Raw genomic sequence first — 27,655 nt, 5'->3', positions numbered from 1 at the left:
CACCTCCCTTCCTCCCTTTCCCTCCTCTTGCCTCTCCTCCTCCTCTTCCTCCCCCTCCACCCCCTCCCCTCCCTCTCTCCCACCCCCTCTCCTCCCTCTCTCCCACCCCCTCTCCTCCCTCTTTCCCACCCCCTCCCCTCCCTCTCTCCCACCCCCTCTCCTCCCTCTCTCCTACCCCCTCTTCCAGCCCCGCCTCCAGCCCCTCTCCACCCCTCTCCCTTTCCCTCCTCCTGCCTCCCTTCCTCCCTTTGCCTCCTCCTGCCTCTCCTCCTCCTCTTCCTCCCCCCCTCCCCCTCCTCCTCCTCAGGGAAGGTTTCTTGGAGCCTCACTCTGACACGGGGCCTTCCGGCTGGACTCTCAGCCGTGCCCCGCATGCTGGTCTGAAACCTGGCTGCTGTGGCCCCTGGTCTCTGTGCTGGGAGACAGTGCCAGGCCTGGCAGGGACGGAGACCGTGAGGAGGGCAGCCCCGAGGAAAGGATGGGCCTCACCTAGGCCTCCTGTCCAGTCAGGCCTGCGTCCCCCGTTCCTTGTTCCCCAGGGACCCTCGCGAGCGGTGGCGGGTGGCGCCTACGCCTGGCAGCGAGGCCCAGCCTGGCGCAGGGAAGCCTGCCGTCTCCTCCCCGCGTCCCTGCGTTTTACATAATTAGGTAAGTCTCTTAATGTCGCTGTGTCTTGTTAGAGAAGGTACTAATCCTTAGAGCTAACAGGACTAACTAATTAGTGTAAAACACTGAAATATAAGAAATTCAGATGTGGAGTGTAATTGGCCAGTCCTCCTGGTATTGGCACGTTGGCGGCATCCCTAGTAGAGCCACGGGCCTGGCTGCCTCCAGGAGACGTCTGAGGTGGTGGCGTGAGTGAGGCGGGCTGTCCTGGAGGCCAGGCTGCCCGGACGCGTATCCTGGGCACCTTTGCCCGATGAAGTGACCTGGGACAGAGACGAGGGAACTGGCAGGCAGCCCCAGGGAAACGGCGTGGGCTGCGGTGGCCTGGTCATCACTGGCTCAGCACCTGCAGGCTGGTCTGGGCGGGGCCAGGTGAGGCTTGTCTGTGGGCAGCCTGATGGGGCTGCAGTGCTGGTGGGTCAGGCTGTGTGACCCTCAGCTTCCTCCTCTCTAGGAGGGAGCTCATGAGGTTGCTTGCCTCCCCTCCAGAGGCGGCAGACCAGCTCGCGGCAGTTCGGACCATCCGGCTGACAAAGGGCAGATGCTGAACTTCCCGTCGGCGGGCACTGGCCCAGAAAAGATGCCCGGCCCGGACCCAGCTCCCCAGCCACTCGGCCACCACGGGGGCAGGGTTCCCGGGGTCCTTGGACACGAGGAGGAAAGTGCTCGTTGGGGCTCGCTTCCGAAGGGTGTGTGGAGGTGTCAGCGAATCATTAATCTCTCTCTAAACCACGGTGGCAGTGTTTACACTTCAGATCAGACGATGACGGTCTGAAGAGCGCCCTGGAAGCTCTCCTCGCAACTGGAAAAACACAGCAGCCGGTTCGCGGGGCCGAGTCCTGAGCCAAAAACAACGCGAGCCCCGGCGCAGCGAGGCGATGTCGGCCCCTGACAGCGAGCGGACTGGGTCGCCTCCACTTCGGAAAATCGTGGCCTGCGTGTGCGCTCGGTGGCTGAGCTTTCGGGTCCACCTGAGACACCCCAGCTCCAAAAGACATTCCTGAAAAGAATTGTCTTGAACTTCTAAAAAAACGAGCGTGTTCCCGACAACACGGCCAAGCGCCAGGGCCCGCAGGGGTGAAGAGCCAGCTTACCCAGCACCGGCCAGGGCCGTCCTCCCGGCCTCCCCTCCAGCGCTCCGCAGCCTGAGCCAGCGCTGTGGGCTGGTGGATGGTCTCATCCGGCCGCCGGGGTCCCTGCTCCCCAGACGGGGTGCCCACAGCTCTGCCCTGAAAACTTCTGTCTCCTGGGCATCTTCAGAAAGCATTTTGGTAAGTATGTAGCATTGCCAACAAAAGCTAGCCTCTCCATCCTTGGTCAAAACTCCCAATCCTCACAACACCCTCCATGGCATTTCCCCGAGTAGGGAAGGGGAGTGCTGTGCCCCAACTCCCTCAGCTTTTAAGTCATGAGGCCTAGACCTGGGCCCAGGCCTTCAGCCCTGGGTCAGTGCTGATCCCTGGGTACTGATGCCAGTCCAGACTGTTCTAGAATCAAGTCTAGAACAGCCCACTCGTGGCCGTGCGCACTTAGAACTAACTCTGGTTGATGTTCCAGGAGTTTGAAGGGCAGTGTCTAAAATACTGAGAAGCAAACTTGGTCTGGGTGTGCGGTGACTGAGGACACTCATGTGGTGTTTCCCTGCAGTGCGGACAGCCCTCAGCTTCTGACCAGCCTTCCCTCCCCTCCCCACTCCCAGGCACATCCCCCCAACCGGGAGCCTTGGGCACGTGCACGGCACTGCAGGGCGGGAGCAGCGCCTTCTATCCCAACATCCATCCGGAAGACAGCAACCCAGTCCACGGGCAGTGGTGGGTCACGTGGCATAGTGTGGCATAGCATGGCATAGCAACAACGGTGAGTAGCACCAATGAATTCAGATGGGCAAACAGTAAGTTGCAGGAGATTGCATAGGGTATACAGCACTCATTTTATAAAGCTCTCAAGCCGAGAGTATGTATATCGCTTTAAATAAACATATGCACGCACATGCAGCCCGCTCCGGGCGTCGGGGGCAGAGGCTGGAGGGCAGCCTAGCACGGACACCTTGGATGACCAACCCGCCGCCATGCATTGCTGCAGTTCTTGGTCTGGGTTGTAGGTTCGCTGGAGTCCTTGTAATACCATTTCACAGCTTGCTGTCATATATTAAGTATTCTGGGAGTCATTGAAGGTCAGAGTCCAGTACGGCCGTGTGCCTATTTCCAATCAGATTCTTGGCCCCATGGGTGACTCCAGAAATGGTCAGTGTTAACCCCCTTGAACTAGTTTCATGCCAGGGGGCTTCTCACTCCTGGTTGAGCAGGCTGGGAGCACCCACTACAAGCACTGGTGCCGGAGGGGCCAGCCTGTGCCAGCATCATGGCAGCTGGCACATACGGGAAGGGGCCTGGCCCCATCCGGGCAGGAGCTCATGCTCCCCGTCTGCAAACAGCACAGTCTACTTGCCTGAGCCGCTCTGCAGCTGCCCCCGATGGGAGTCCCATCCTCTCAGCCATGCTTGCCCCCGTCGCTGTCCCAGGGCACTCGTGGCCCCTCTTGGGGACAGGTGTCCGAGCAGGTGTGCAGCACCGCCAGGGCTTTGACAGTGGGGCCCCCGGCCTTCAGGCCTTGGGTTTGGGAACAAGGTTTGGCCAAGAGTTTTCAGACCCATAGCCTAGCAAGACCTGGAGTAGGGTGTCTGAGGGGCCGTCACCCCCAGAACCTCCCAGGCCCATGGCCTCAACGCACTGCCCAGAGCAGAGGTTACAGCACAGCACTTGCCAGTGAACGGGGGCCTTGGGCCGGAGAGGATCTTCAGAGGAGCCGAGGGAGAGTCAGGAGGGACCTGCGTGCTGGGAGCTGGGACCCTCCCGATGGCCACCGGCTTGGTCAGGCTTCACGTGAAGAGACAGCGGCCGACAGTGGCCGTTCAGACTTGTGTTGCTGCACGTTTTCTCCAAGTGGAGGAAGCGAACCTGGCCCTTCCGTTACTGATGATAAAAACTTATGTTTTTGAACAAAAATTAGAATTTTTAAAAACTTGTATCTGCCACTATAGCTTTATAGCTTCTGGGTCCTTCAAGACCTTTCTGAGGAGCTTGGTGGTGATATTAGCAAACAGGAGCTTCTCAATGTCACGTGACAAAACGTGTCAACATGGGGAAGATCCGGCGTGACTCAGGGGGCCGGCCTTTCCAAGTGACCACTGAGATGGTGCAAAGCCACGCGCAGGTCCCTGAACCTTTCACGGCGAGGCAGGACCAGCAGAGCTCCGTGAGGCGGAGAAGGCGCTGGCAGGTTCCAGATCCGCACAGCGGCCAAACCCGCAGACACTCCCGCCTGCCCGGGAGCGTGAGTGCAGGATCGCACGCGCAGCCCCCAGTTCTCTGCAAGGCTGCTCCGCTGCTCCACCTCTTCAGCTGCCCGTCCCCGCGAGGCCCGATCTTCCTGCAGTTTGAACGAAGACGACATGGCATTGGGAGGGTCGCATAAAGGGGTACCGGCCCGCTCTGCTCACTAACTGGTTTTTGCTCTGGAAATTATGGATGTATTAAGTATTTGCCAATTCAGGCTATTATGTGTTGGGATTTTGTTCTCTTTAAAACCAATCAATCAATGTGAATTTCCAGCATACTGGGAAATAAAAGTATCAGTGGATGGAACCCCTGTACCTATGATGGGGGCCTCTGTGTTTCCGAGTGTAAAGGCTCCGTGCGGGGGCCAGGCTCCGGGACACCCGTGCTTAACGATTCATTCAGAAGTTACCAAAGGAAGCGAGTCGAACACTTAGGCCTGGGGGCTTGCTTCTCAGTTAGAAGGAAATCCCAAGAGCGGGGATAGCACCCGTGTTGGTATTAAGCTGCCTCATTGTGATAAGTCGGGGATGGATAGTTTCCAGACCCGCTTTCTGTGCAATTTAAAACTCGGCCACTAAAGCAGAAGTACATTAAAAAACAAAAGAACAAACTGCAGACGGATGGAGCATTCTGCATCCTTCCCTCGTGGACCGAGCTGGTGGGAGACGCCGGCAGCTGGCAGCCTGCGGCCCTGGGTTCTCGCTTTGTGTCTCCTGAGTGGTTTCTAACCGGGTCCCCTTCAAATGTGTTATTGTTAGAAAATAAACCAAGAAACGAGGGTTCGTAATTCAGTGCCAGGAAGTTAATTCTGCAGACCTCCGACCTCGCCGCAGTCACGTGGCTATTGATTTTCAATACGGAGAGGCGGCGTGCCAGCCTGGGCGCAGGGGTCAGCAGGCCCCGCAGTGCCTCCCTTATCAGTTGGTCCCTGAGTCCTTGAGCATTAAGACCGCAAATGTCCACAGTTAACGGCGTGTCACAAGGCAGCGGGGCGGACGTGCCAATTTTCTAATGAAGTCGGGTTGTTGGCAAACACAGCAGCCCTGGTAGATTGAAGGGGTCTCCTGTGTGTTTCCAGCACCCTTGCGTGCTCCGAGAGATGCCGGTCACATTACTGCCGCAGGGCCGGCGGCGAGGGAGGAGCCTCCACGCCCTGCCGGACAAAAACACGCAAAAGCGGAGTGGAAACCGCGGGGCTGGCCCTGGAGGAGGCGTCAGTGACATTCCTGCCCGCGGTGCTAACTAGAGGGAACCTTCTGAGTAAAAGCGTTGGCTCCCATGCCCGTGTTTCTCCCCCAAAACGAGGGGCCTTGGGGATTGCTCGCTCCTGCTGGCTTGCTCTCCATGCGGAAGCATCACTGTTATTTTTTGTCAGCGCTGAAGGCAGGCAGTGCCCTGTGGGTCTGCCCCAGTGTGGGGCCGCCTCCACGCATCGGCTGTGATGTGTGAGCTGGGGGCTCACCCCTGGTGCTCCCCAGGCCCTGAAACAACCGGAGCCTCCTGGCCCGTCCTGCCGTCTCTCTCCACCCCCTCCCGGTAATAAATTACGGCTGCCATCTTGTATTGATTATTGAAAATGTTATGTCCGTGGGAAGAAAATGCCATGGCTTTAAATATCAACATTACCAGGGATGTTAAAGGTATTTTTTTTTTTTACAGAGATGTGTGTGATAAAAATGTTTAAGCGATGGGAAGGAGTTGGTGGTGGGGGAGCGGAATGATTAAATAACCGAAAAATCAATCCTCCATTCTGTCTGGCCAGACGCACGTTTCTCGGCTCAGGTAAGTCGCTTAAAGTCAGACACGTCTCACGCTGGACTTTTTACAGGAATGGAGAAATTTATAATGAAATTCAACAAGGAAACTGGAAAAACAGCCAAATTGGTGCAGCAAAGTGGTTAATAGGATCATTAGCCCCGTCGCGGTATTTTTTTGGACATTGTGAGCCTGTGCCGTGGTCCTCGCGAGCAGATTGCAGGAACAGGCTGACAGTTAGCAGCTAGCTCAGCAGTGCTGGGTGCAAACTGCCATCTTCCTGTGGATTTACAGCTGCCACTTCTGCTACTTCAATTAGTTCTATAGCACACAGATGTTGCCTAAATGTTGCTGCTAATGATACTGCAATAAGCGTAAGATTCATGCCATATTTTGAGGCACGTAAATTTCTCAAGTGGCACAATTAAAGTGGAAATATTAGGTGGGGAGAACTTGGCAGTCTCTCCGACTTGGAAGGCGCACCCGCTATGCAATAATGGGTCAAAAATTCATTCAAGTTTTACTGCTGTTCCGAGTTTTAAAAGACTTTTCACAGTTGAATGCAAAGTAGTAAAAACCGGGGTATTAGGAAATGAGAATGCCGTTCTGTTATTCAGACATGACTTTTAATTTCAAATTGAAATCACATGCTCACTGCTCTGGCTCTGGCCACAGGGAAAGGGTGCCGGCTGAGGAGGTTTTGTCTTTCAGGGTAGAAAGTCCGGGGTGGAACAGAATTCGTTGCTGGGTGTGGGGCACAGCGCCGTGGTCACCTCACACCCGGGGAGGTGGCACCGGACACAGCAGAAGCCAAGTCCCCAGGCAGGAGTCTCTCTGTTCTACCTCTGACAGACTCTGACGAGGACAGGGGAAATGCACTGGGACCTGCACACACACACGCGCGCGCGCGCATGCATGCATACCTAAGCACATTCACACATGCATATTTTTGTACACATGCACACAGGATCATCTGTGCACATGCATGTGCACATATTTGCACATAGACATGCACACACATATACTCGGACTCTGCCTCTTGCTTCTTCCACATGCACACACACACGCGCAGCCTCTCCCTCCTCACACATGCACACACACAAACACTCAGCCTCTCCCTCTTCACACATGCACACACACGCAGCCTCTCCCTCTTCACACATGCACACACACACACTCAGCCTCTCCCTCTTCCACATGCACACACACACACCGCAGCCTCTCCCTCCTCACACATGCATGCACACACACACACTCAGCCTCTCCCTCCTCACACATGCATGCACACACGCGCAGCCTCTCCCTCCTCACACATGCACACACACACACACACTCAGCCTCTCCCTCTTCCACATGCACACATACACACACTCAGCCTCTCCCTCCTCACGCATGCACACACACGCAGCCTCTCCCTCTTCCACATGCACACACACACACACTCAGCCTCTCCCTCCTCACACATGCACACATACGCAGCCTCTCCTCCTCACACATGCATGCACACACACACACAGCCTCTCCCTCTTCACACATGCACACACATGCAGCCTCTCCCTCCTCACACATGCACACACACACACTCAGCCTCTCCCTCTTCCACATGCACACATACACACACTCAGCCTCTCCCTCCTCACACATGCATGCACACACACGCAGCCTCTCCCTCCTCACACATGCATGCACACACACGCAGCCTCTCCCTCCTCACACATGCATGCACACACACGCAGCCCAGTCCTGTATCACGGGTGGGGATGGAGAAGCTGTGGGACCTCCCGTCCTGCCGCTGCGGGGACAGAATCTCCCTCAGAATCTCTCCCTCTTTTGTGGTCCTTTTGTCATCCACGCAGCCCCTGCCTGTCGCCAGGTTTCCTTTGCCAGAGCAGCCGCTCCTCCGGGGCAGAGCCGCTCCCGCTGGATGTCGGATCCGCCTTTGATTTGCTCCCACGCTGACTGGAAAGGCCGGCCGTTCTGCGGGGGACCGGCACCCAGCAGGCCTGTCTCCCGAATCTCTGTGCGGGCTGACCCCCACCCCAGCTCCAGTTACGGATTCGAACCGCCCAGTGAGTGGCTCGGTGGCACTGGGGACAGACTCCTCTGTCCCCCCCCCCGGAACTCACAGCCACCCCGCACCCCGGGCCCACCACTGGCCCTGCTGGGCCTCCTGGCTGCCGCGGGCACTGCAGCGGGCACTGCAGCTGATGTTGTCTTGCAGACATTTGCCAAATAGTCATTTCCCCTGAACTCAGACAAAACATTCAGCGAAACCTTCCAGGCAAGCCCAGGCGTCTGGGTTAGCCCTGGTAAACCCCTCAGCATCTCTGTCCCTGTCCCCCTCCCTCCCCCGGGCCCTTCCCCCTGTTCCCTGCCCTCCCTGCCCAGCGCGGAGTCTCCGCCGCTTGGAGTATTTACAGCGGATCTTACAGATGTCAGGATTCTTGTTCTGAAGCAGAAGGACAATGAGTTCCCGCTGACCCCGGTACAATGCACCTCGCCGGAGCACAATATGTATTTTACGCTGGCAGGGAAAAGCCTGCCTGTAATTGAGAGAGAGAAAGAAATGTCACTATCACATTTTTGTTGACACGGCGCTCTGTGTGGAGGGGAGCCCAGGGCCCGGGGGGGGGGGGGCGCCGGTGGCAGAGCGAGCACCGGGCCCTTGTAATTTAGCGGGGATGAGGCGGGAGAAATTAATCTACTCAGATCTTCCAACTCCTGCGCTCCCCCAGAAGTGAGGGACCGCGGGAAAGGGTCCATGTGTCCTGTTCCCGCGGACCTGGGCCCCAGGCCCGGCTGCCAGCTCCGCGGGCCCGTTTATGGCCTCCATAATGCTTAATGTACTGCTTGCGCGCGCTGGCCTTGCGCTGTGTTTGATGCGCTCTCATATCTTTTATTCATCCCTGGCTTTCCGCGAAGGTGCGCTCCCAGCAGCACTGAGAGCCCTTATTTGCCGCCATCAATCAAGTGGCCACGTGGTTGGCACCTGGTGGATGGACTTGATTTTAAGCATAAAAAACCCTGCTCTTTGGGGCCTCTTCCTTCTCTGTTCCTGGTGACTGTCGGTGGGGTGGCCGGACACTGAGAGCCGGCCTGTCCCCGGGGACAGCTGGCCGCACCAGAGCCGCCTTCTCGGTCAGCCTGTTCTTGGGGACCCGGAGGTAAGCAGCTGGCACTTGAGGTTCTCGGCGTTTGAAGTGAACGCGGGATCTCGTCACGGAGTAGATGATCCGCACCGACCTCGTACACACGTGAGCTCACATGCATCGTGCTGGTGCCCCATGCGGTCCCCACGCCCGGTTCCCACGCTGGAGTCGGTACAGGGGACAGTGTGCCTGTGCTGAGGCTGCAGGGCGTGCCCGGGACCAGAGCCAAAGCCAGAGCGGCGCATCCCTGCGAGGGGTCTGGCCTGGATGGTGGCAGAGAGGCCGCGCGTGGGCCGAGGCCTGGATTCCCTACCGGCTTCTTGTGGCCACAGCCCCGTCTCCGGTGCCTGATTAACAAAGTCACACCTGAGCCCAAGCAAGCGACCCTCTCCACAGAGCACGGGGCCCCGGGCACCCGCGTTGTCTATGGGCGGTCCTTCCCTCCGAATTAAACTCAGAGCCACACCGCCCGCGTGCACGGCGCCTCACCCACGCCGGGCACCTCCTCAGGCCTCAGGGCTGCACGACCAGGACTCTCACGGCCACTTCACCGTCAGTAGACTGCGGCTTGGACATAACATTCGCCGAGACCCATAGATTCTGTCCACGGGGGAGCCTGAGCCAGGCCTTTTGACCAAAGCTTCCATCCCAAGGGAGTTGAACTGGCTCCTTTCAAAGGGACCGCCAGTCTACACAATCCAGCCACTGCCATCTTATCAGAGGATCGGTCTATTCCTCCAGCAAGGATGCGCTTGCTCGCCCCGGACCAGGCCCTGTTCTGGGGTCTCGGGGTGTAACTGGGCAGGACAGGTGACGCCCCTGCCCCGGTGGGGTTTGTGTGCTAAGGGAGCAGATTGTGAGGAAAAGGACCCTCAGTAACCAAACCACAGAAACGCTATGAAGATGGAGCAGGTCCAGGCAGATCCGGAAGTTTCTCACCGAGTCTCTCGCAAGTCTGCTGGTGGGATACAGATTCTGGAAGCAGAGTGCTGGGGCAGGTGATGAGACCGGCCTTTCTCCGAAGGTGCCCGTGACCTCCAGAACAAAGCACCGACCCCTGCCGTCCACGCCAGGTCTGGATCTACCCTCGTGGAGTTGCTCACCCGGATTCAGCCAGGGGACTCGGAGGCCTTGGCATAATGGGCCCTGAATATTATTGTTGTTTTCACGAATCGGACAAGAGCGTGGAGCCTGCCTGTGTTGTCACCACAGAGAGTCCCTGAGCTGGTGCCTGAGGAAGTTACCCGAGTTTCAGGCCCCGATTAATTTCTTCTGCCATTTATATTAGAGGATGGTTACCCCAGCAATGGCCAGTGGGTGGCTATGTGCTGCTGCGGCCTCAGCTTGCAGAGCCCGCATCATGGGTCAGAGGGCAGGCACAGAGCATCCCTGCAGGAGCCGCAGGGATCCTTGGCGTCCTGTGTCCAGAAGATGGGCGACAGCCTGCAGACCTCTAGTTCCCCAAAGCCCTGGGTGGCTCAGCCTTCCGTCCACCACTGCCCGCCTCCCCCTCCCCCTCTCCTTCCTGCTCCCCCTGCCCGTCTCCCTCTGACGCTGCTGGTCCTGCTGTGCACCCCTCCATCATCTCTGTCCCCAACCCTGTCCCTGCCAGCCCTGTGCTGGGCTAGAGCCGCCTCTCTGTAGTCACTCACTGCAGATGGCCAGATTGCAGGCGGTGCCTTTCTGGTCACTGCCTGCTTATCCCCAGACACTTCATGCACATAGTAGGGCCTCAGGATGTACCATCTGAGAAGACCAATGGTGCTAAATGTAACTATTTCACTCAATCACCTTTAAAATACCATCTATCACATATAGCATTTGATATGCCTCCTCCTTTCAACGTTTTCTACAGTTAATTGGATTTGTCTTGAGAAAATATATCAGTTTTCCACTATAACTGGAAAAGTAGTTGCACCTAAAAATCTAATAAGAGGAAAAACTTTTGAGGAACAGTTAAGTTAATGGTCAGGCATCATGAATGGGAGAGCGAGGAACCCCAAAACCACTGTGGGCATTTTGTCAATTCTGAGCTGCTCGCCCTCACCATCCCTTCTCATTCTGCTGTATCTTTCTCTTCCCTCCTTAGAATAGAGCAGTTTTCCCAATGCAATAATAACAATACTGCTAAGACATTATCTTCCTTTCTCCTTTCTGGCTTCAGTTACATTTCAGTCACATGTGGTGAACATTTGAATAAAGCAGATTTGAAACATGAATAACCTTTATATTAAATCCTGACAAAGACATTACCAGAAAAATACTCTAAACCAATATCTTTTATGAACATAGATGCAAAAAAAAAAAATCTTTCACAAAACACTAGTGAAGAAAAGCAGTGATCAAGTGGCTTTATCCCAGGAATGCAAGGTTGGTTTAAGTTTTAAGAAACCAAACCATATAATTTTGCCACCTAACAGAATAAATGAGAAAATAAAGGAAATCATCTCAATAGACTCCAAAAAAAGCATTTTAAAGTACTCAACACTTATTAAAACAACTCTCAGCAAACTAGGAATAAAAAGAAAGTTTCTCAACCCAATGAAAGGCATCAGTGAAAAGCCCTCAGTTAACAAATACTTAAAGGTGAGTACTTCTCCCCTCAGATGAGGAGCCAGGCAGTGTCTGCTCTCGCCATTTCTGCTCAGCGTGTACCTCAGGACAGCTGTGCAGTGAAGCAAGCGAAACAAGCCATGAAGATGATGGGAAAGGAAGGTGGCTTGACCGTGTACGTGGAAAATCCTAATGAGTGAGCTAGACAAGCCAGGGTCACCAATAAAGTGAGTCTAGCAAGGTCATGGGTGTCAGGCCAATATGCAAAAAGCAAGCAAAGAAACAAAGCACCAGTGGTATTTCTTTATACTGTCAGCAAGCAAATGGAAACAAGTGGAAAACTCAAAAGCAATACTATTTGTAATGTACTCAAAAGACAAAATAGATGTAGACATAGATTTAATGAAGGATGAGCAAGCTCTCTATACTGAGAACTATAAAATATTTCTTAGAGAAGTTAAAGAAGACCAGAATGAATGGAGAGATAAGCAATGTATGGATTGGGAAATAAATACCGTTATGATGTCAACCCTCTACAAATTTATCTAGAATTCCAAAGCAATTCCAGTCATAATCCCCACAAGATTTAATAAAAATTGGCAAGACTTTTAAAACTCCATGGAAAGAATCTAGAGGAGCCAGAACAACCTTTAAAAGGGCCAAGCTGGAAGGCTGCGGTGGTTGTAGTCATAATAACCCAATATTGGAAATAGCCCAAATGGCACCCAACAGAGGATTGGGTAAACAATTTCTGGGATATTCACACAATGAAATACTACTCAGCAATCAAAAGCAACGACTGTCGCTGCAACAATGTGTGCGACTCTCGGTCGACATGCTGAGTGAAGAGGCACACTCTCATTTCATTTCGATGATGTTCAGGAAGATGCAGGATTTCTCTGTGGTGAAAAGCCTTCAGCAGCCGGCTGTCTGGCGTGGTGTGAGGGTTACCTGGGAAGCAGCATGAGGGACCTTTCTGGATGATGAAAAAAATCTATCTTGATGGGGATGTAGGTTAAGGGAGTGTCTCTTTTGTTCATCAAACGTGTGGTTAAGATTGGTGTGTGTTAAAGGATGTAAATTTCACCTGGAAAAAGGAGGTAGTTGGGGAGGAGCATAGCGAAGCCAGGGTGGCAGGATTTGATGGGTATCGAAGCTGGGTCATAGGTGTACAGGGCTCATGATGCTATTCTGTTGGCTTGGTCTGTTTTAAATTCTTCATAATAAAACGTGAGGTTTTAATTTAGCATACAAAAGGAAATAATGTAAGATAAAACATTTTAATAAGGTCCCACTTTAAGTACAAAACTTAAAATGACGCGTTTCCGGAAAACACTTGTATTTCATGTTCCGAGTCACTGCTTTGATCTGGTGAGCGGAGGGCCACTCTCTTTGAGCTTTTGTCCCTTAGGGTGTCACTTTGTCGGTGAGTGGCCACACGGCACCCTCTCCTTTGCCAGGAACCTCTGAACCTAGATGGTGTCCGGAAAGGATTCGGGAGATCATTGTGCTGTTTTCTGAACATGCATCGCTTCCTGACGTCTCGCTCAGGGGCGAGAGGCTGTCTTCCCTGGTTTGCTGAATGGCGTGGCAAATGCAGGTGCTCCGGGCGCGACCAGCGGTCCGCGCCCTGGAAGGGAAGCGAAGTGTGGGCCAACTGTGTGAGAGCCAAACAGCATCCAAGGTGATGCTGGGAAAGTGGGCCCGCTTAAACACCAGCACATCTTCCAGGGCCCCCCTCCCCAGAATAACCCGTTAGGCCAGGGAATGTTGGGGAGCACAGGCTGCGCCCGTCGCTCACAGGGTGGAAGTTCTGGAGACTCCCATCCACTCACTGCCCGGACGTGCATTTCCTTGGGTGGCATCTGCCCTTCACATTGAGTGGCGAGAGCGTGGCCGTGGTGTCCAGCGTCCCCGGGTGGAGGCGCTGCGCCCCCCCCGCCCCCCCGGACTCTGGCTTCAGCCAGTGGCTCCTCCGGCTCTTCCTGTGTAATTAGTGAATTTTAAACAGGCACCATATGCTCCTCTCTGCAGCCTCAGGACAGGGCTTACGGCAGTAACTTGCCCCCCATGACACTGAATCATGTCCTTTTATTTTAACTGAGACGGCCTTCTGTGGGTTTTACGCAGACACTGCTCTTTCCAGCCTGCACCCTCGGATTGCTACGGTTCCACAAGGCCGGGGTCCTGACAGGGCCAGCATGATTAACAACGTTCTGATGGCACGGACAGTAATGGTTCGTGTATACGTTGTAACATTTACAAAACGCTAATGTGTCCATGTCCACATGCGGGCCTGTCCTTTAAGGAAGAAGCGTGACAGTGTGTGCTTTGTGTATCAGATGCCCCTCCTTAACGGTCAGTGTCCGGAGGAGGAGGAGAGGAGCTCTGAAAGCCAACCCTGAGAATTAACCGTGCTTGCAAGACCCGAGGACAGCCAGGGCCACCTCGGCCCCCGGGCAGCCTGTTCAGGTGGGTGTGTGTGGGCCCCTCCCAGGTGGTCCTGGGGTGGAAAGAGGCTCTGCCCCTTGACCCCAGGGTGAGTGGGAGGCAGCCGTGTGCTGTGCCGTGGACCAGCCTTTCACGGCTCCCGTGCGCTTCGGGGGGCCCGCCAGCTCTGGAGCCCACCATTGTCCGTGACCTGCCTGGCTGTGGACGTCACTGGGGACAGGTCCCCCAGGATGCCTTCCGGTGGCTGCAGGCTGGGCAGCTGCTCTTACTTAGGTCCGAGTTCCTCTCCACCTGCCTCGGGGAGACAGGCCAGTGGGGAGCACGGGGGAGGGGGGGGACGGTTAGGGGTCCTGCTGCCCTTCCTGACGGCACGCCGCAGCTCAGTTGGACAGGACGCTGGGACTTGCCCACGCGAGGGCTTGCACGGCTGATGCCCACACACTGGCTCCCACCCCAGCCTGTGGGAGGCGGAGGCGGAGAGAGCGCGGTCCGCCCCTGAGACGAGGCCGCAGACAGGCACCCAGGCTGGGAGTCGGCTCACCTCCAGGCCTCCTGTTCCAGTTGTCTTCACGGAAATGTACGCGGCTTTAATTATTTTTGAGGACAGATCAAACTTATTTCAGAAGAGAATTGGCTCAGGAGTAGGCACGGGTCCCCCAGAGAGAGCTTTCGGCTCCTCCTCTCCAACGAGCGCTGCTTTATTATTTTTGCCACGAGTCCTACTGTTTCTCTTTATTAATGCGATTCGGGACTGTGTTCCAGGGAAGCCGAGGGCCGCCCGCCCTTCGCAGCTCTGCTGCTGATGTGCCCAAGAATATATGTGTGCAGGCTCGGCCCCCAGCGCTGAGAGCGGCTGTGCTGTCCGCGTGGGGAACCGTGGGGACGGCTCCACACTGGCCCCGTGCCCACCGCTCATGGGTACAGCTACTCCAGGGGGAGCAGGCTGCCTCCAGGGTCAGCAAAGACTGAGGACCTGGGGGAGACCAGACAAAGGCCTGAGGTCTGAGAGGCTTGGGCCCAGACACCAGATCTCCCGGAAATCCTGGCGTTCCCCGGACGACCTTGGTGGGAAGGTGGGAGGGGTGGCCCACCACACCCCAGCTGGGGCCCGCAGATGGGGTGGGGCACGGGGTGGAGGACTGTGGCCCAGGCCTGTGGTGTAGAGCAGGCAGTGCTCAGATTTTAAGGGTACCGCCTAATGGGTTTGGGATGTGTTCCCAACTCCCCCATCAGGATACAGAACTTGCCCTGATGCTGGCCCACTGTTCCGGCCGCAGCACTCCCAGCAGCCGGAAGGTGGGAACAGCCCCCCCCCCCCCCCCGTCCACGCACGGTGAATGCAAACAGGGCATAAAGGCACCCACAGGAGGGGTGAGGGATGTACAGCAGCAGAGGTCCTCAGTGCCACTGAACGAGGCAGCGAACGTGGCAGCTTTTATGCTTATCTTACCACAGTTTAAAAATGTTTAAATACTGAGAACATTTCCATCCCAGTCGACCTGCACCTCCATGGCCACGGCTCAGTTCTGGGTGAGCTTCCTGTAAGGGGACTCACGCGGACACTCGGTCGGCTTCTCACACAGCAGGTTCTGAGCGTGGTGTTGTTGCCTGCATTCAAGTTCGTTTTTCGTGGCTGCTAATGCTCCCTCGTAGGAATACGCCGCTGCTGGTGTGTTGTGTGTTGGTGGGCACGGCTGTGTCTAGCGTTGAGCTGCTGCTGTCGCACGCTTGTTCTAGTGTTTCGTGGGCAGGTGTTGGCGTTTCTCCAGGCGCGTGCAGAGTGGAGGTCCACGTATCTTCACGGACACCTTCCTGTTTCCGAAGAAGTGGTTGTGCCGTTGTGCACACCCGCCAGCAATAGATACAGCGTTTCGGGCTGCCATCCTCTTTCATTTCGCCCCTGTGGGTGTGGGGTGAAGTCGGGTGGTTTTATTTTGCGTTTCCTGGGTGACGTGTGGGATTGCACGCTGCTCCGGGGGTCCTGGCGGGTTTCCTGTCTTCTCGGGGACGGGGCTGTCTGCTCCTTGCGCACGTGTAAGTGTGTCATTTCGATAGTGAGCTGTAGGAGTCCTTATACATCCCAGAAGCCGTTCCCCCGTCAGCGGCCCGGGCTAGGAACACGCGGCTCCGGTTCATTTCTTAGCACCGAGTGTTTTCCTAAGCGGCGGGAGATTTATGGTGGGGTGTTAAGCGGCTTCAGAATCTTTGGAAAGAGGTTTAAGAGCTGAGCTCCTAGAATAACTTCTAGAAGCAGAAGGAACAAGGGCCTGTATGAGCTGCCGGTGGTGCCGCCGGAGTCGCGTGGCTCCGGCGTGCCCGGGGGCCTCCACTGCTGTCTTCTGTGTGTGGCAGCTTTTCGATTTGATACCATTTTAGACCCAAGAGAGCTACAAGGATAATACAAAGTGTTCCCCTGTGCCCTTGCCCCCACTCCCTGTCACGTGGACATCTTAGGTAATGGCGGTCCACGTACAAAAACTAAGACGGCGACGTGGCGAACACCACTAACTAAACCACAGACTTCATCCGGGTTTCAGCAGCGTTTCCACGAAAGTCCTTGTTCTGATCCGGAATCCAATCCAAGTTGTCACCCCTACCTGTGACCCTTTCTCACGCCGGGAGAGCTCTGGGCCCCTTGTCAGCACAGGCCCCGGGGCTGAGCGTCCTGAGTGCCGGCCCCGGCCCTCATGTCCCTGCCCCTCGTCGTCCAGTGGCCTCTCCTCTTGTTCCTCTTCCCAGCACCCCGCGCCCTCTTTTCTACGTGTTACCAGAGCCAGGAGGCGATGAGAAGACGGCTGTTTCCGGGCTGCTCTGCTCCCCTGGGCTTCCCGGGGCCCACCCAGCTCCGCAGAGGTGTCAAGGCTCCGTGGGAACAGTCCCGGGGTCAGAGCCATGGACTTGGAGCATCAGTCTTGGGTCAAGGTCGCTCTTAGTTGAATGTGACACGGGCTCCTCAGCTTTCTTGCTCATCAGTGATTCTGGGGCGCAGCCCAGCCAGGAGTTTGTCCTCCGAACACCCAGGCTTCCGTGGGCCTCGCAGACACTTGCACGCCCCCAGGGAGCGCTGCCTGCATCGTGACTCTGTGAGCCAAGCAGCGGGTGGCTGAAAGGGGCCCCTCCAGAGGGCACCTCTGCCCTCCCCACACCCACACTGGGCAGCCAGGGCTGAACCTCTTCAGCTCTGGGGTCACCGTCATGGTGATGCACACGCTGGAGGGCGAGGCCGGGTCTCCCTGTGTCTGCAGACCCTTCGAGTCCAGCAGGCCAGGGCGAAAACTGCTGTGAAATCCTGGCATTTCCTTCTGAAATGTCAACGTCAGAAAAGACAAAGGTGGAGAGAATGTTCCAGGTGAAAAGAGAGTAAGGAGACCTGGCAGCGAGCGGGCTCCTGCTACGGCTGGGCCCTGGGTGGCAGGGGAGAGGTTGGGAAGGACATTACTGGGTCAGTGGACACGACAGGAGCACGGGTGACGACTGCCCAGGTCGCTCGGGGAGCTCACACCGAGTGACGGGATGGGCAGCGGGCTGCGTGCTGTTCTCCCGAGCGGGTCAGGGACACGCCCGCAGGCCCGGGGGCCCAGGAGGGTGCTGGGTGCTGGGTGCTGGCCGCCGTCCGCGAGGCTGGGCAGAGCGATCGGGGTTCTTGTGCCGTTTCTATTCTGCCGACTTCCCTGCAAACTTGAAATTTTCCAGGCAGAATGTTTTTCGGAATCGGTTTTGTGTTCTGGTGGCCGGGCCCGGGGGCATCGCAGCTGTGCCCCCGGGGCCGGGCGGGCGCCCACTGCGGGGAGGGAAGCAGGTCCCAGGAGACCTGCTGGCCTCCCTGGCCAGCGGCGCGGGCTACTGAGCGGAGAGGGGCAAAGTGTCTTCCTTCGGTGTCCGGGGGGGAGTACCTGTTGTCTCTCCCCATTGCTCGCAGCCCTGGATGCCGTGACGCAGGATTCATTCTCCTCGTTGGGCCAGCTTCAATCTGGTTTCAGGCACTTTCCAATGAGTGCGCGAGTGCTCGGGGCTCAGAGGGCACTAAAGGAATCAATGCGTGTTCATCACCATCGCGCAGGCAGGAGCGGCCGCGGGCCCCGAGGGCGCAGGTCCTCCCGGGCGGCTCGGCTGTCTCCCTGCGGAGGCCCCGCCAGGCCTGCCCGGCGATGATCAATGTCCCCTCATCGATGTGCCCCATGAGGAGCAGGGTTGCAGGCACCTCGTGTCCTGTCTCGGAGATCCATGTCCTTCCCTGGCTGACAGGTGTCCCAACCAGAGGGCCCTGCAGTCTGGGGGGGCAGGGCCGCATCACGGGGACACCAGCCCGTCCGCCTCGAGCCCTCGATGCCCCTCTTTCTGGGGGCACCCCGCTGGCTGTGAAGGAGGACAGTGGTCACCTGACCCCGCTGGCTGTGAGGGAGGACAGTGGTCACCTGACCCTCCTGGCTGTGAGGGAGGACAGTGGTCACCTGACCCCGGCTGGCTGTGAGGGAGGACAGTGGTCACCTGACCCCGGCTGGCTGTCAGGGAGGACAGTGGTCACCTGACCCCGGCTGGTTGTAAGGGAGGACAGTGGTCACCTGACCCCGGCTGGCTGTGAGGGAGGACAGTGGTCACCTGACCCCGCTGGCTGAGAGGGAGGACAGTGGTCACCTGACCCCGCTGGCTGTGAGGGAGGACAGTGGTCACCTGACCCCGCTGGCTGTGAGGGAGGACAGTGGTCACCTGACCCCGCTGGCTGTGAGGGAGGACAGTGGTCACCTGACCCCGCTGGCTGTGAGGGAGGACAGTGGTCACCTGACTCCGGAGCTCAAAGAGGCATCCGTCGGTGCCCCACTGAGGTGTGGAAACAGGAACAGCCTTCGCACGTAGGCAGCACCTCACAGTTCACACAGACCCCGGGTTCGTCTCAGAAACTCAGCGGCCCCAGGGCGGGCGGACGGGGCGCCTCTCCCAGGACCCCTCTGCCCGGGGAGGTGTGGAGCGTGTCCTGCCGCTGGCTGCTCTCTGTCCAGGTGGCGGGAGCGGGTGGTGCCCCTGCCTCCTGCAGAGACCCCTGAGCCGGACCGTGTCCAGGGAGGTCGCTGGCGGGTCCCGTGGCGCGTCACGTCTAAGGCCGCAGAGGCCAGTGGTCCCAGTAACTGGAGACAGAGGAGCCAGCCCTGCCCCTCACGAAGGGCCCAGCCCTGGGACAGCAGCTGCTGCCTCCTCGCCTGACCTTCAACCTCTGACTTGGTGCGAGCGAGCAGGGCCCCGCTGCGGCTTCGGAGGACCCGCTGTGGGATGCTATTGACGAGCCTTTATAAATATTTAATCTTCACGTTAAAATCACGGGGCACGAGAACCATTAGTAGCCGACAATAAAAAGGCTTTCTCTGCTGGTCGTGGGGGCACCAGACTCCGAGGGCAGGTTCTGAGGGCTCGGGCCGCGCGGCCAACATGCCAGTGGGCGGTGCTGACGGGCAGGGGCGCCCAGCCCCGCGGCGGGATATCACGCAGCCCGTCAGTTTTTTCAGTCTCTGCCAAGTACAGGCGGTTCACACAAAACAAAATGGATGGTTTATTTACGTCTGGTGCCATTAAGAATGGAGGAGAAAGTTCAGCCCAGGATGAAGAGCTTAAATCTTGATTTTCCCTTCCCCCTCTCAAAAAGAATGGATTCCTTGCATTGTAAATTATCCAGCCTTGTCCTCGGGCTGGCATGGACATTGCATAATCTTAAATATTGATTCTTGTTAGACTAAAAAAAAAAAAGGCCGAGCACCGGGCTCCGCGGGTCTGCGCGTCCAGGAAACCGCCTTGGCCATAGCTCACGCCGAGGCTCCCTGACAGCAGATCCATTCTGATTAGAGAAGTTCTGGGAGAAGCAGCCACGGTCAGGATCACCTGCTCCATCACCGCCAGCACGGGCCCGCCCGCCCCGGAGCCGCCGGTCAGAGCCAGCACAGGCGACCCAGGGCCTGCCGCCCTTACCACCTCCTCCGCCCTCAGCCCCCACTGTGGACCCGGAGCGGGCCCTCCCACCCTGGGCGGTGACGGCCCCCCACAAGGGCTCGTCCCCCACAGGCACTTAGCGTGGCGCAGGGTCTGTCCCGCATGCCAAGAAAGCGATGCCTTCAGAAAGAAAAGAATTGCAGAGCGCGGAGCCCCGAGGTGTGGCGGTCGCAGTCGCATGCCCCCAGCCCTGCCTACAGGGTTCTGACCTCCCCACAGCCTCGCCCACACTTGGCATTGTCTGGCGTTTTCATCATAGCCACACTGGTGGGCGTGACGCGCTAGCTCACGGTGGCTTTGACTTGCCTTTCCCTGATGACCAATGATGTGGAGCATCTTTTCATGTGCTTGGGGGCCATCGATACGTCTTCTTTGAAGAACTGTCTGTTCCGATCGCTTTCCCGTTTTTAGGTTGAGTCATTTGTCTTTTCATTAGCCATACGTGTCCTCTGTGTGGTCTAGACACAGATCTGTATCCGATCGATAGATGCTTTTCCGGAGGTGTCTCCCGTCCTGCGGGTTGTCTGTCACTTCCTGGGTGTCTGTGGGAGCAGAGATGTCTGTGATTCCCATGACGTTCAGCTCGTTTTCCTTCTGTGGCCCCTGCTTTTGGTGTCACACGTAAGACGTGCGGCGCGTCCATCATGTCACACCCAGTCGCCAACATGCGTCACAGTGTGAAGTCATAAAGACGGGTTAAGAGTTTTGTAGTTATAACTCGATAACATTTAGGTCTCAGTGGAACAGGTAGTACTCCATTGTAGTCATTCAATTAGTTATTCCTGGTTTTAGACATTTGGGCTCTTTTCGGTGTTTCAGGTAAACGCACAGCAGCGACAATCTTGCTCTCACAGTCTTGTCCAGGCTCCGATCATTTCCTTGAGACCGATTCCCGAAGTGGACGTGGTGGGTGGGTACGGACACGGGTAAGTCTCTGGATATAAACATGCCAACCGGCTCCTGGAAGGACTGTGCCACTTACAACTTCTGTGGACAACTGGCAGAAGGCCCTTTTCTCCACCAGCAGGACTGATGCGAGCTTTTAAGGAAAGTCTTTTCTAATTAAATAAGGGAAAATAAACTCCGTCTCATTGTTTTCATCTGAGAGCATTTCAAGTGAGCTCCCATGTAGTCTCCTGAGCTTCTGGGTCACTTGTCACTGCACGTTGACTGTGAATTTGCCCCTTTTCCTTCAGGATGCCTGTCCTGCCTTATTGATTTGCAAAAGCTCATTGTATATTGGGAGTGTGGACCCTTTGTTGTCATTGTAGCAGATCCTCTTTCTCAGGGCGCCAGCCCGGCTTTGGCCCCCCAGCAGTGGCACGGGGAGGCGGCAAAGAGCTTGGTGTCTCATAGGCAGAAACACCAGGTCTGGTCTTGGCTAACGACCACACCGCCGTCAGGGGCGTGAGCTGTGCATGGCCCCCATCAGTGCAGTGGCGGGAGCGGTCTGACGGGGCAGCAGGTGGGACCCCCATGCCCCCTCCTGACCCTCGGTCTCTCTGACTTCCTTGTGGCCTCTTCTGACTCAGTCCTCATCGCTCTCTTTCCTCTGTCCGCACCCTGTCCCCACGGTCAGGCGATAGCAGCAGCTTTCCTGAGCCCTGGCCGGCTCAGCCCTCGCAGCCCCGCCCTGTGTGCTGCCTCAGTCCTGGCCTGCACGCTTGCTGTCCCTACCCCATGTGCACAGCTCCTCCCCTCAGCCTGTTGCCCCTGCCCGTGCCCCACATGCTGCTAGACTCGGTGTGGACCACGTGTGACCCCAGGACGCTGGTGGGAGAGTGGGGGGAGGCTCCTTGGCGGTCCCCTGGTGTGGTGGGGAGGCCCTGGGGCAGTGAGCCTGTGGCCTTGGCCGTGTCCTGAAGAGAGGCCCCTGGGCCGCAGCTAACATTGCTGGACAAGCCAGCTTCCATCTGTCCAGGTGGCTGGGCTGCACCAGGCCCCCCGGGGCGGGGGCGGCGTGTGTCCTCCTGAGCTTGGCTGGGAGCCCAGGGAGCGTGGTTCTGGCTCCATCCCAATGGTCTGTCTCTTGAATTCCCGAAGGCCTCTGAGACCTGCATCAGTGCATGGGCCCGGGGGGTGCGGACTGGACACTTCACTTGGCACCGGCCTGGTCCTTCCAGCCCTCTGACCTTGGCTGGTCATCCCCCTCTCTGAGCTGCAGTTTTGTCACCTGAGAGGGGGACCCACCTCAGCTCTGAGTGGCACTCCTCCGGGAGGACAGACGGGAGGACGGGACTGATGTCCTGCTCGCCACCGGCTGGGACTGCGGGCGGGCGAGGACGGTGCTTATTGGCTGCACGTAAACGTGGGAGACTGGCCGCGCTTTAGAGATGGTTTCATGCAAGGTGGTCTCGGCAACCTCGATCAGAAAGGATGTTCGCTTCCGTCCCCAGCCCCGTCTCTCCAGGACAGCGCGCCCCTCCACGCCAGCCGGGTGCTCCGCGGGACCTTCGGCTGCGCCAGTGCCTCCGACGTAGGGGCGGATGGGGAGGGAGCCCCGCCCGTCAGGTGTGTGGGCAGGACCCTGGGAGGCTGGTGGCCTTAGATGCTCCCCGGGTTTGGGGGGGCGCACGCGGCAGGTCCCGGACCTCCCCGCAGGCAGGGCAGGCTTTGCGAAGGGACGAGCCCCTGGGCTGAGACTGAATGGCTGAGTAGGAATTGGCCCTGCTTCCTCGCTGCCCCCGACCGTGAGTGCCCCGTGTGTGGCTGCGTGGCTGTGTGGCTCTGTGGCACCCCTTGGCGCTCCGTCTGGCTCTGTGTGGCTCCGGTGGCTCTGTGGGTGTGGCACAGAGCAGACTCGGGGCGTGGGCACAAACCCCGATTTACTGCAGCCCCGGGACTGAGCGCCCGCCGGCCGTCAGTGGGCCTGGCTGCGCCTGGACGTCGGCCAGTTCCGCCAAGGACGGCGGTGTCCCCGGGTGGGGCCTCGGCCGGACTCGGAGCTGAATGGCACCCACTCCGGTCGTGGGTTCACTTTTGCAGAACCACCGGGAGGGGGGCGAGTCAGAGCCGGTCTGAGTGTGCAGGGTCAGGAGCGGCCCGTCTGTCCCCGGCCCGGCCGGGGCTGCGCTCACGCCACTCCCTGGGAAACCTGCGGCCCCACACTGGGAAATGACAAACGACCAGAAAATCAATTTGTAATCTGATTGGAGGTTTTTGATTTCCTCTGATGAGTTTAAATTTCATTAAAAGCAACCTTATTCCCACATAAAAGGAGCCCTTGAAGGGTAGAGCGGGGGATTGTCTCACGGCGTCTAAAGCAGCGGACCCTTTGTGTCATTTATTCATGGCGTTAATTGTGAGGGCCAGCCCCGTGTCCGCCCGCAGCTGCGCCCTTATCGGCCGGCATCGGCGGGAGCGCCCAGCACAAGGACGCGCATTCAGGCATTCAGAAGCTGCTCTCGGGCGTATTGACACTTCAGTTATCAACAACTCTTGTTATCATCTGTGGGGAGGGGGCTCTCGGTGGGGGGGGGAGGGTGCTCCAAACGGCTGCCCCGCCGCCCGGCTGCCTTCTCCTAATTGTGTGTATTCTCTGCAAAGGCCGATCGGCGCAGCCTCTTGTCTTGATGAGAAATTGACATTTTCCGCGGCCTCGTTGGCGCGCGGGGCGCGGCGATAAGGCTGGAGTGGTTTCCGGGGGGCGCCTCTCCCCGCAGCCGCCCCGCTGCTCCCGGTGACCTGCCTGATGAGTATGGATTTCATGAGGTCTTTTTCAGCATCTGAACTATAAAAGGTGCAGAATGACACCACCCCTCATAGACAGAAGGTAACCTTGCTCTTTGAATATATCGATTCTTTATTAACTGGGCTGTTTAATGCAATGAAATGAGGCATTAGATGGAAGCCCATTTCGAGTGCTTTGAATAATCTTTAAGAGCTTGAAAACCTTCAAAGGCGGCCTGACAATAATTGGCACCCACTCTGAGGGCACTTCTCGCTTCTGATTCGAAACACAAACATACAGTCGCTTCTCTCTCCCCAGGAAAAGGACGCAGGGCTCTGGCCCCCATCCCAGGCTGGGCTCCTGCCCGAGAGCAAGGAGGCAGGTGAACTGCGTCCCCATCCCCCCCTCCCCTCGCATCTTGGGACGGAGCCTGGGGGAGGGGAGTGGGCAGGCAGCAGCTTTGTACCTGGAGCCCTTCCTTGCTGCCTCTTTAAGGCTGAAACAAATGCCGTCAAAGGAACCGACTGGCACTGGCAGGAGGAGGAGGGCGGCACAAGTTTCTTTATGTTTTGAGTAATTGTTTCCTGTTTTGCTCAGCAGAACAAGTAATTAAGGGGACATTTGTGAGCACTAATTTGGATCACACGTATGTGTCTGTGTGAGAGCTGCGAGCCAAAACATGCAGAACCACCTCTCATTGAGGAGGAGATGACAAACGCAGAATAAAACAGAACGGGGTGCGGAGAACTCGCCGGAGCAGCTGAAATCGGCATGTGAATTAGGGCCTCGGCAGCTCCTGTTACCGTGGGCACCTTTGGCTGCACCCACGTGCAGCCCACAGCGGCCGGGGCAGTGGCCGGGGCCTGTCATGGCCTGGAGTCGGCGGGGGCATCATACCCTCACGTCAGACCTCAGGTCAGACCTCAGCTGGCGGCTGTATCTGGAGCCCTGCTGTCCGCCCGCCCTGCGCCCCATCCCCAGCCCCGCCCCACGCTCTCCTAAAGCTGATCCTTGCCCAGTGGAGCACGGGATGGGGACACAAGGAGCATCTGCTCTGCCGGCCAAACCCTGCGGTTCAGAAGCAGCAGGGCTGGTGAGCGGTGTCCGCGCCCCCGTGAGCCTGGTGACAGTGCGTGTCCCTCAGGGCCACTGGCCCGAGTCTGACCGTCACCTGCAGACGTCTGTGTGAAACACACAGGTGGGACCAGGCCATCTAAGTAACTCACACTCTCTCTCCGCAGGCGGGATCACGTTGTAGAAGGTTCTTCCATGAACCCTCCGTGTCGGCCGAGACAATGCTCCGGGACCCCAGGTACGCAAATGGCACCCCCAGGGTCCCTCGCGCGTGTGCATCCAGGCGGGCGGCTCAATAACCAAAACATGGAATTACCCAAAGTGAAATTCACAGACAAGAAATACTTTAATTAAATATTGTGTAAAATGAACATTTTTATACAGTTAAATATCTGAAAAAATGTACAGATAAAACAATCTCATTGTAGGGTCTCTAACAGTAACATCTACCATCGGGTGAAGCGCTCAGATTTGAGACAGTAAAGCGATGAGGGCGTTGTTGGCTAACGAACCTAAAACACACACCGAGCGCGGGGGGTGAGGGCCCTGGCAGACGCCCTGGCGGGCGGGCGGGAGCTCGTGTTTAGATCAAACCCTGACCGAAACCAAGGAAAACGGAGGCGATTTATTTCCAAAGTCACTTCTTGGGCTTCTCCGCGTAGCTAAGCCTTGTCGGCCGTCAGGGGGCCCACGTGGGACCCGCCGACGGCTGGGGACTTTCTGTTTACTTAGTCCCTTGAACGAACACTTTTCTAAGCTGTGCATTGTTTTTCTTTTTGTCGTAAAGTTTTTAAAAAGCCCCTCCTTTCTGTTTTAAGTTTGATTCCTGCTGCAGTTTGCAGAACGTCGGCTGTTCCGCCTGCAGATGCTGAACGCAAAGGGGAGAAAGCGCGGACCCGTGGGGTCTGGCCGCGGGTTTGGCGCTCACAGGCGCGGGATGGGAAGGTCATTCCAGTTTAAAAAGTACAGACAGTGCTGCAGGGCCTGACCACACCGGGAACACCGTTCCCAAAGAACCCGGGCCGTCGTGCCCCTCTCCCCGCCCCGCCCCAGAAACCTCCGGCACCCGAGGTGAGCGTGGGAGGCGGCAGGAGGCGGCAGGACCGGATGCAGCGAGGGACCCGGCAGGCCCCAGGTTTGTGCTTGAGTGTGTGTGTGTGTGTGTTAACACCGGACGTTTCCAAATGAGATCGGATTAACAGTTGTGGTGTACGCCTGCGATGAAATCGCACAAAGGATCTTTAAAGAAGTCCACTTTTAAGGCATCAGAGAAGTTCATGTGGCAGACATTTTTAATTAAAACATCAGAAGTAAATTTTATTTTAAACTTTAGGCCTCTGAATTTTTCCAGTAAACACAGTTCAGCTATGTGGCAAAAGTCATGGGTGGCAGCTAAAATGACTTTTTACATTCTACCAAAAAAAAAAATATTAATAATAAAATAAGGACACAGCCCCAAACGGTGTCCCCTCTGCACGGCCGTTCCACATGCACAGACTCTACTAGGACTTGTCACAGCCGGTGGCACCGTTTTGTTTTGACTATACAACAAACGTTTTTTTTGTTTTCAAAAGTATTTGTTCAGATAACTTAAAAATAATATAAAAATAAACAATGAATTTGACTTTTCCTCAAAATAAAAAAAAAAAGGATGAAAAGTCTAAATAATAGCAAATTATTTTTTTAAGTACAAATGAAACGCAAGGACACGGATGCACTTTAACGAAACAGACGAGAGAGACAGTCTTGGCTTAATGCTCTTCCCGGCGTCGCAAACACTGGGCCTTGGCCCAGAACCAACGCGGACGAGAAAAAGGAAAAAAGATGGCGGGGAAAGCAATGTACAAAATTTCAACGATAAATACAATATTTATAATTGATATGTTACAAAAGAAAGTCCCTTAGCAACTGTAAGCGTTCATGGAAAAGTGTTGAATGAGACCATTTTATTCCTTATAGGACACATCAGGAATAAAACTTGGTGAGTTTTGTGGTGGTTGTTTTTTTTTTTTCTCTCTAAATAGTTAAGTGGATCTGAAAAAAATTCAAGACAAGTGTATAAATATTTAGCTACAACTTTGGCAAAATCACAAAAGTCTACAATTTTATAACCACATACAAAACACATCAGGGGAGAAGGATCTAGAAGTCAAAAGGACAATTTCTGGTACAAGAAACATGGACCTCACAGTAGCCTAAGAATGCAATCGTATACAGTACTAGCAAAAGTGGAAAAATGTCGCAGATCACGCTTGCTTAAACAGGAAGCTCTAGCAGTGGGAGAATAGTTTAACCAACAGACAGTAGCATTTTTTTTTCTCTGTCAGTGTGCTTGTTGAAGGCAAGAGAATTCAATATCAAAGTTACAATTTCTAACTACAATAAGTTACAAAGTTTCATTTCATTAAGATGAAGGTAAGCAATGGTCAGCCCTCCCTCCCTCCCTGCCACCCCCAACTTGAATCATATAGTCATCCTCTCTTCCAGGTCGATGGCTCACACCTCCTTGGCCCCCTTGGTTCACCACAAAAAAATATTTCACATTATAGAGATACACAACCATTGTGACTCTAAGGATGAGTACAGAAAAATGTCCGGAGGCATTTTTCCTCAGTGTTTCATGAGCATCAAAATGGTGCATTCACAAAGTTTCTCCCAACACATAGCAAGTACGAGACACAGCCAAGACGGAGTCGGAAACTCTATACAAAATAGCGTCGCTTTGTTCTCCTTGTTCTTCAGGACCGAGACGTGTGAAAATGTATGAAAAGTTCAGTCAGTAAAATGGAATCGTTCATGAAGGAGTAGGCTGTTTGCATGTCGGCTCTTAATAGTTTAAATAAAATCTTTAAACAACGTCTTTCGTAGCATTTCGACTGCTGCTGACGTATTTGAAGATACGGTCTCCACCAGCATGTCTCAGTACACTCAACGTGTCCCCTGAAGTCCGTCCCGGGGTGCTGGGTGCTGCGGAAGGCAAACAGAGGTCCCTCACATCGGCGGGACTACCAGCCCAGACATAG

The 27,655-nt window shown here is 56.0% G+C and overlaps 1 protein-coding gene and 1 long non-coding RNA gene across 20 annotated transcripts in view; one reads left to right on the top strand and one right to left on the bottom strand.

Annotated features, from left to right (window-relative positions):
• The first annotated feature begins 263 nt into the window (after positions 1–263).
• On the top strand, positions 264–24,967 carry LOC132214439 (uncharacterized). Of its 2 annotated transcripts, none has more exons than XR_009448287.1 (4): positions 264–1,937; positions 2,314–2,523; positions 5,664–5,786; positions 24,800–24,967. It is a non-coding gene; the product is annotated as an uncharacterized LOC132214439 (long non-coding RNA). The 2 variants fall into 2 exon arrangements; XR_009448286.1 differs by having other exon boundaries at positions 20,708–24,967.
• EBF3 (EBF transcription factor 3) overlaps positions 24,955–27,655 on the bottom strand; it is a 116,363-nt gene continuing 113,662 nt past the window's right edge. For 15 of the 18 annotated variants that reach the window (XM_059661704.1, XM_059661693.1, XM_059661703.1 and 12 more), the window contains one exon: positions 24,955–27,655. In XM_059661704.1, the coding sequence (XP_059517687.1) occupies positions 27,638–27,655 (18 nt within the window). In that variant the 3' untranslated portion in view covers positions 24,955–27,637. The other 3 variants (XM_059661694.1, XM_059661710.1, XM_059661699.1) reach the window with 1 other exon arrangement.

The sequence above is a fragment of the Myotis daubentonii genome, chromosome 13 (genome assembly GCF_963259705.1).
Source record: "Myotis daubentonii chromosome 13, mMyoDau2.1, whole genome shotgun sequence".
Lineage (NCBI taxonomy): Eukaryota > Metazoa > Chordata > Mammalia > Chiroptera > Vespertilionidae > Myotis > Myotis daubentonii.
This window is presented reverse-complemented; position numbering and strand designations above follow the sequence as displayed.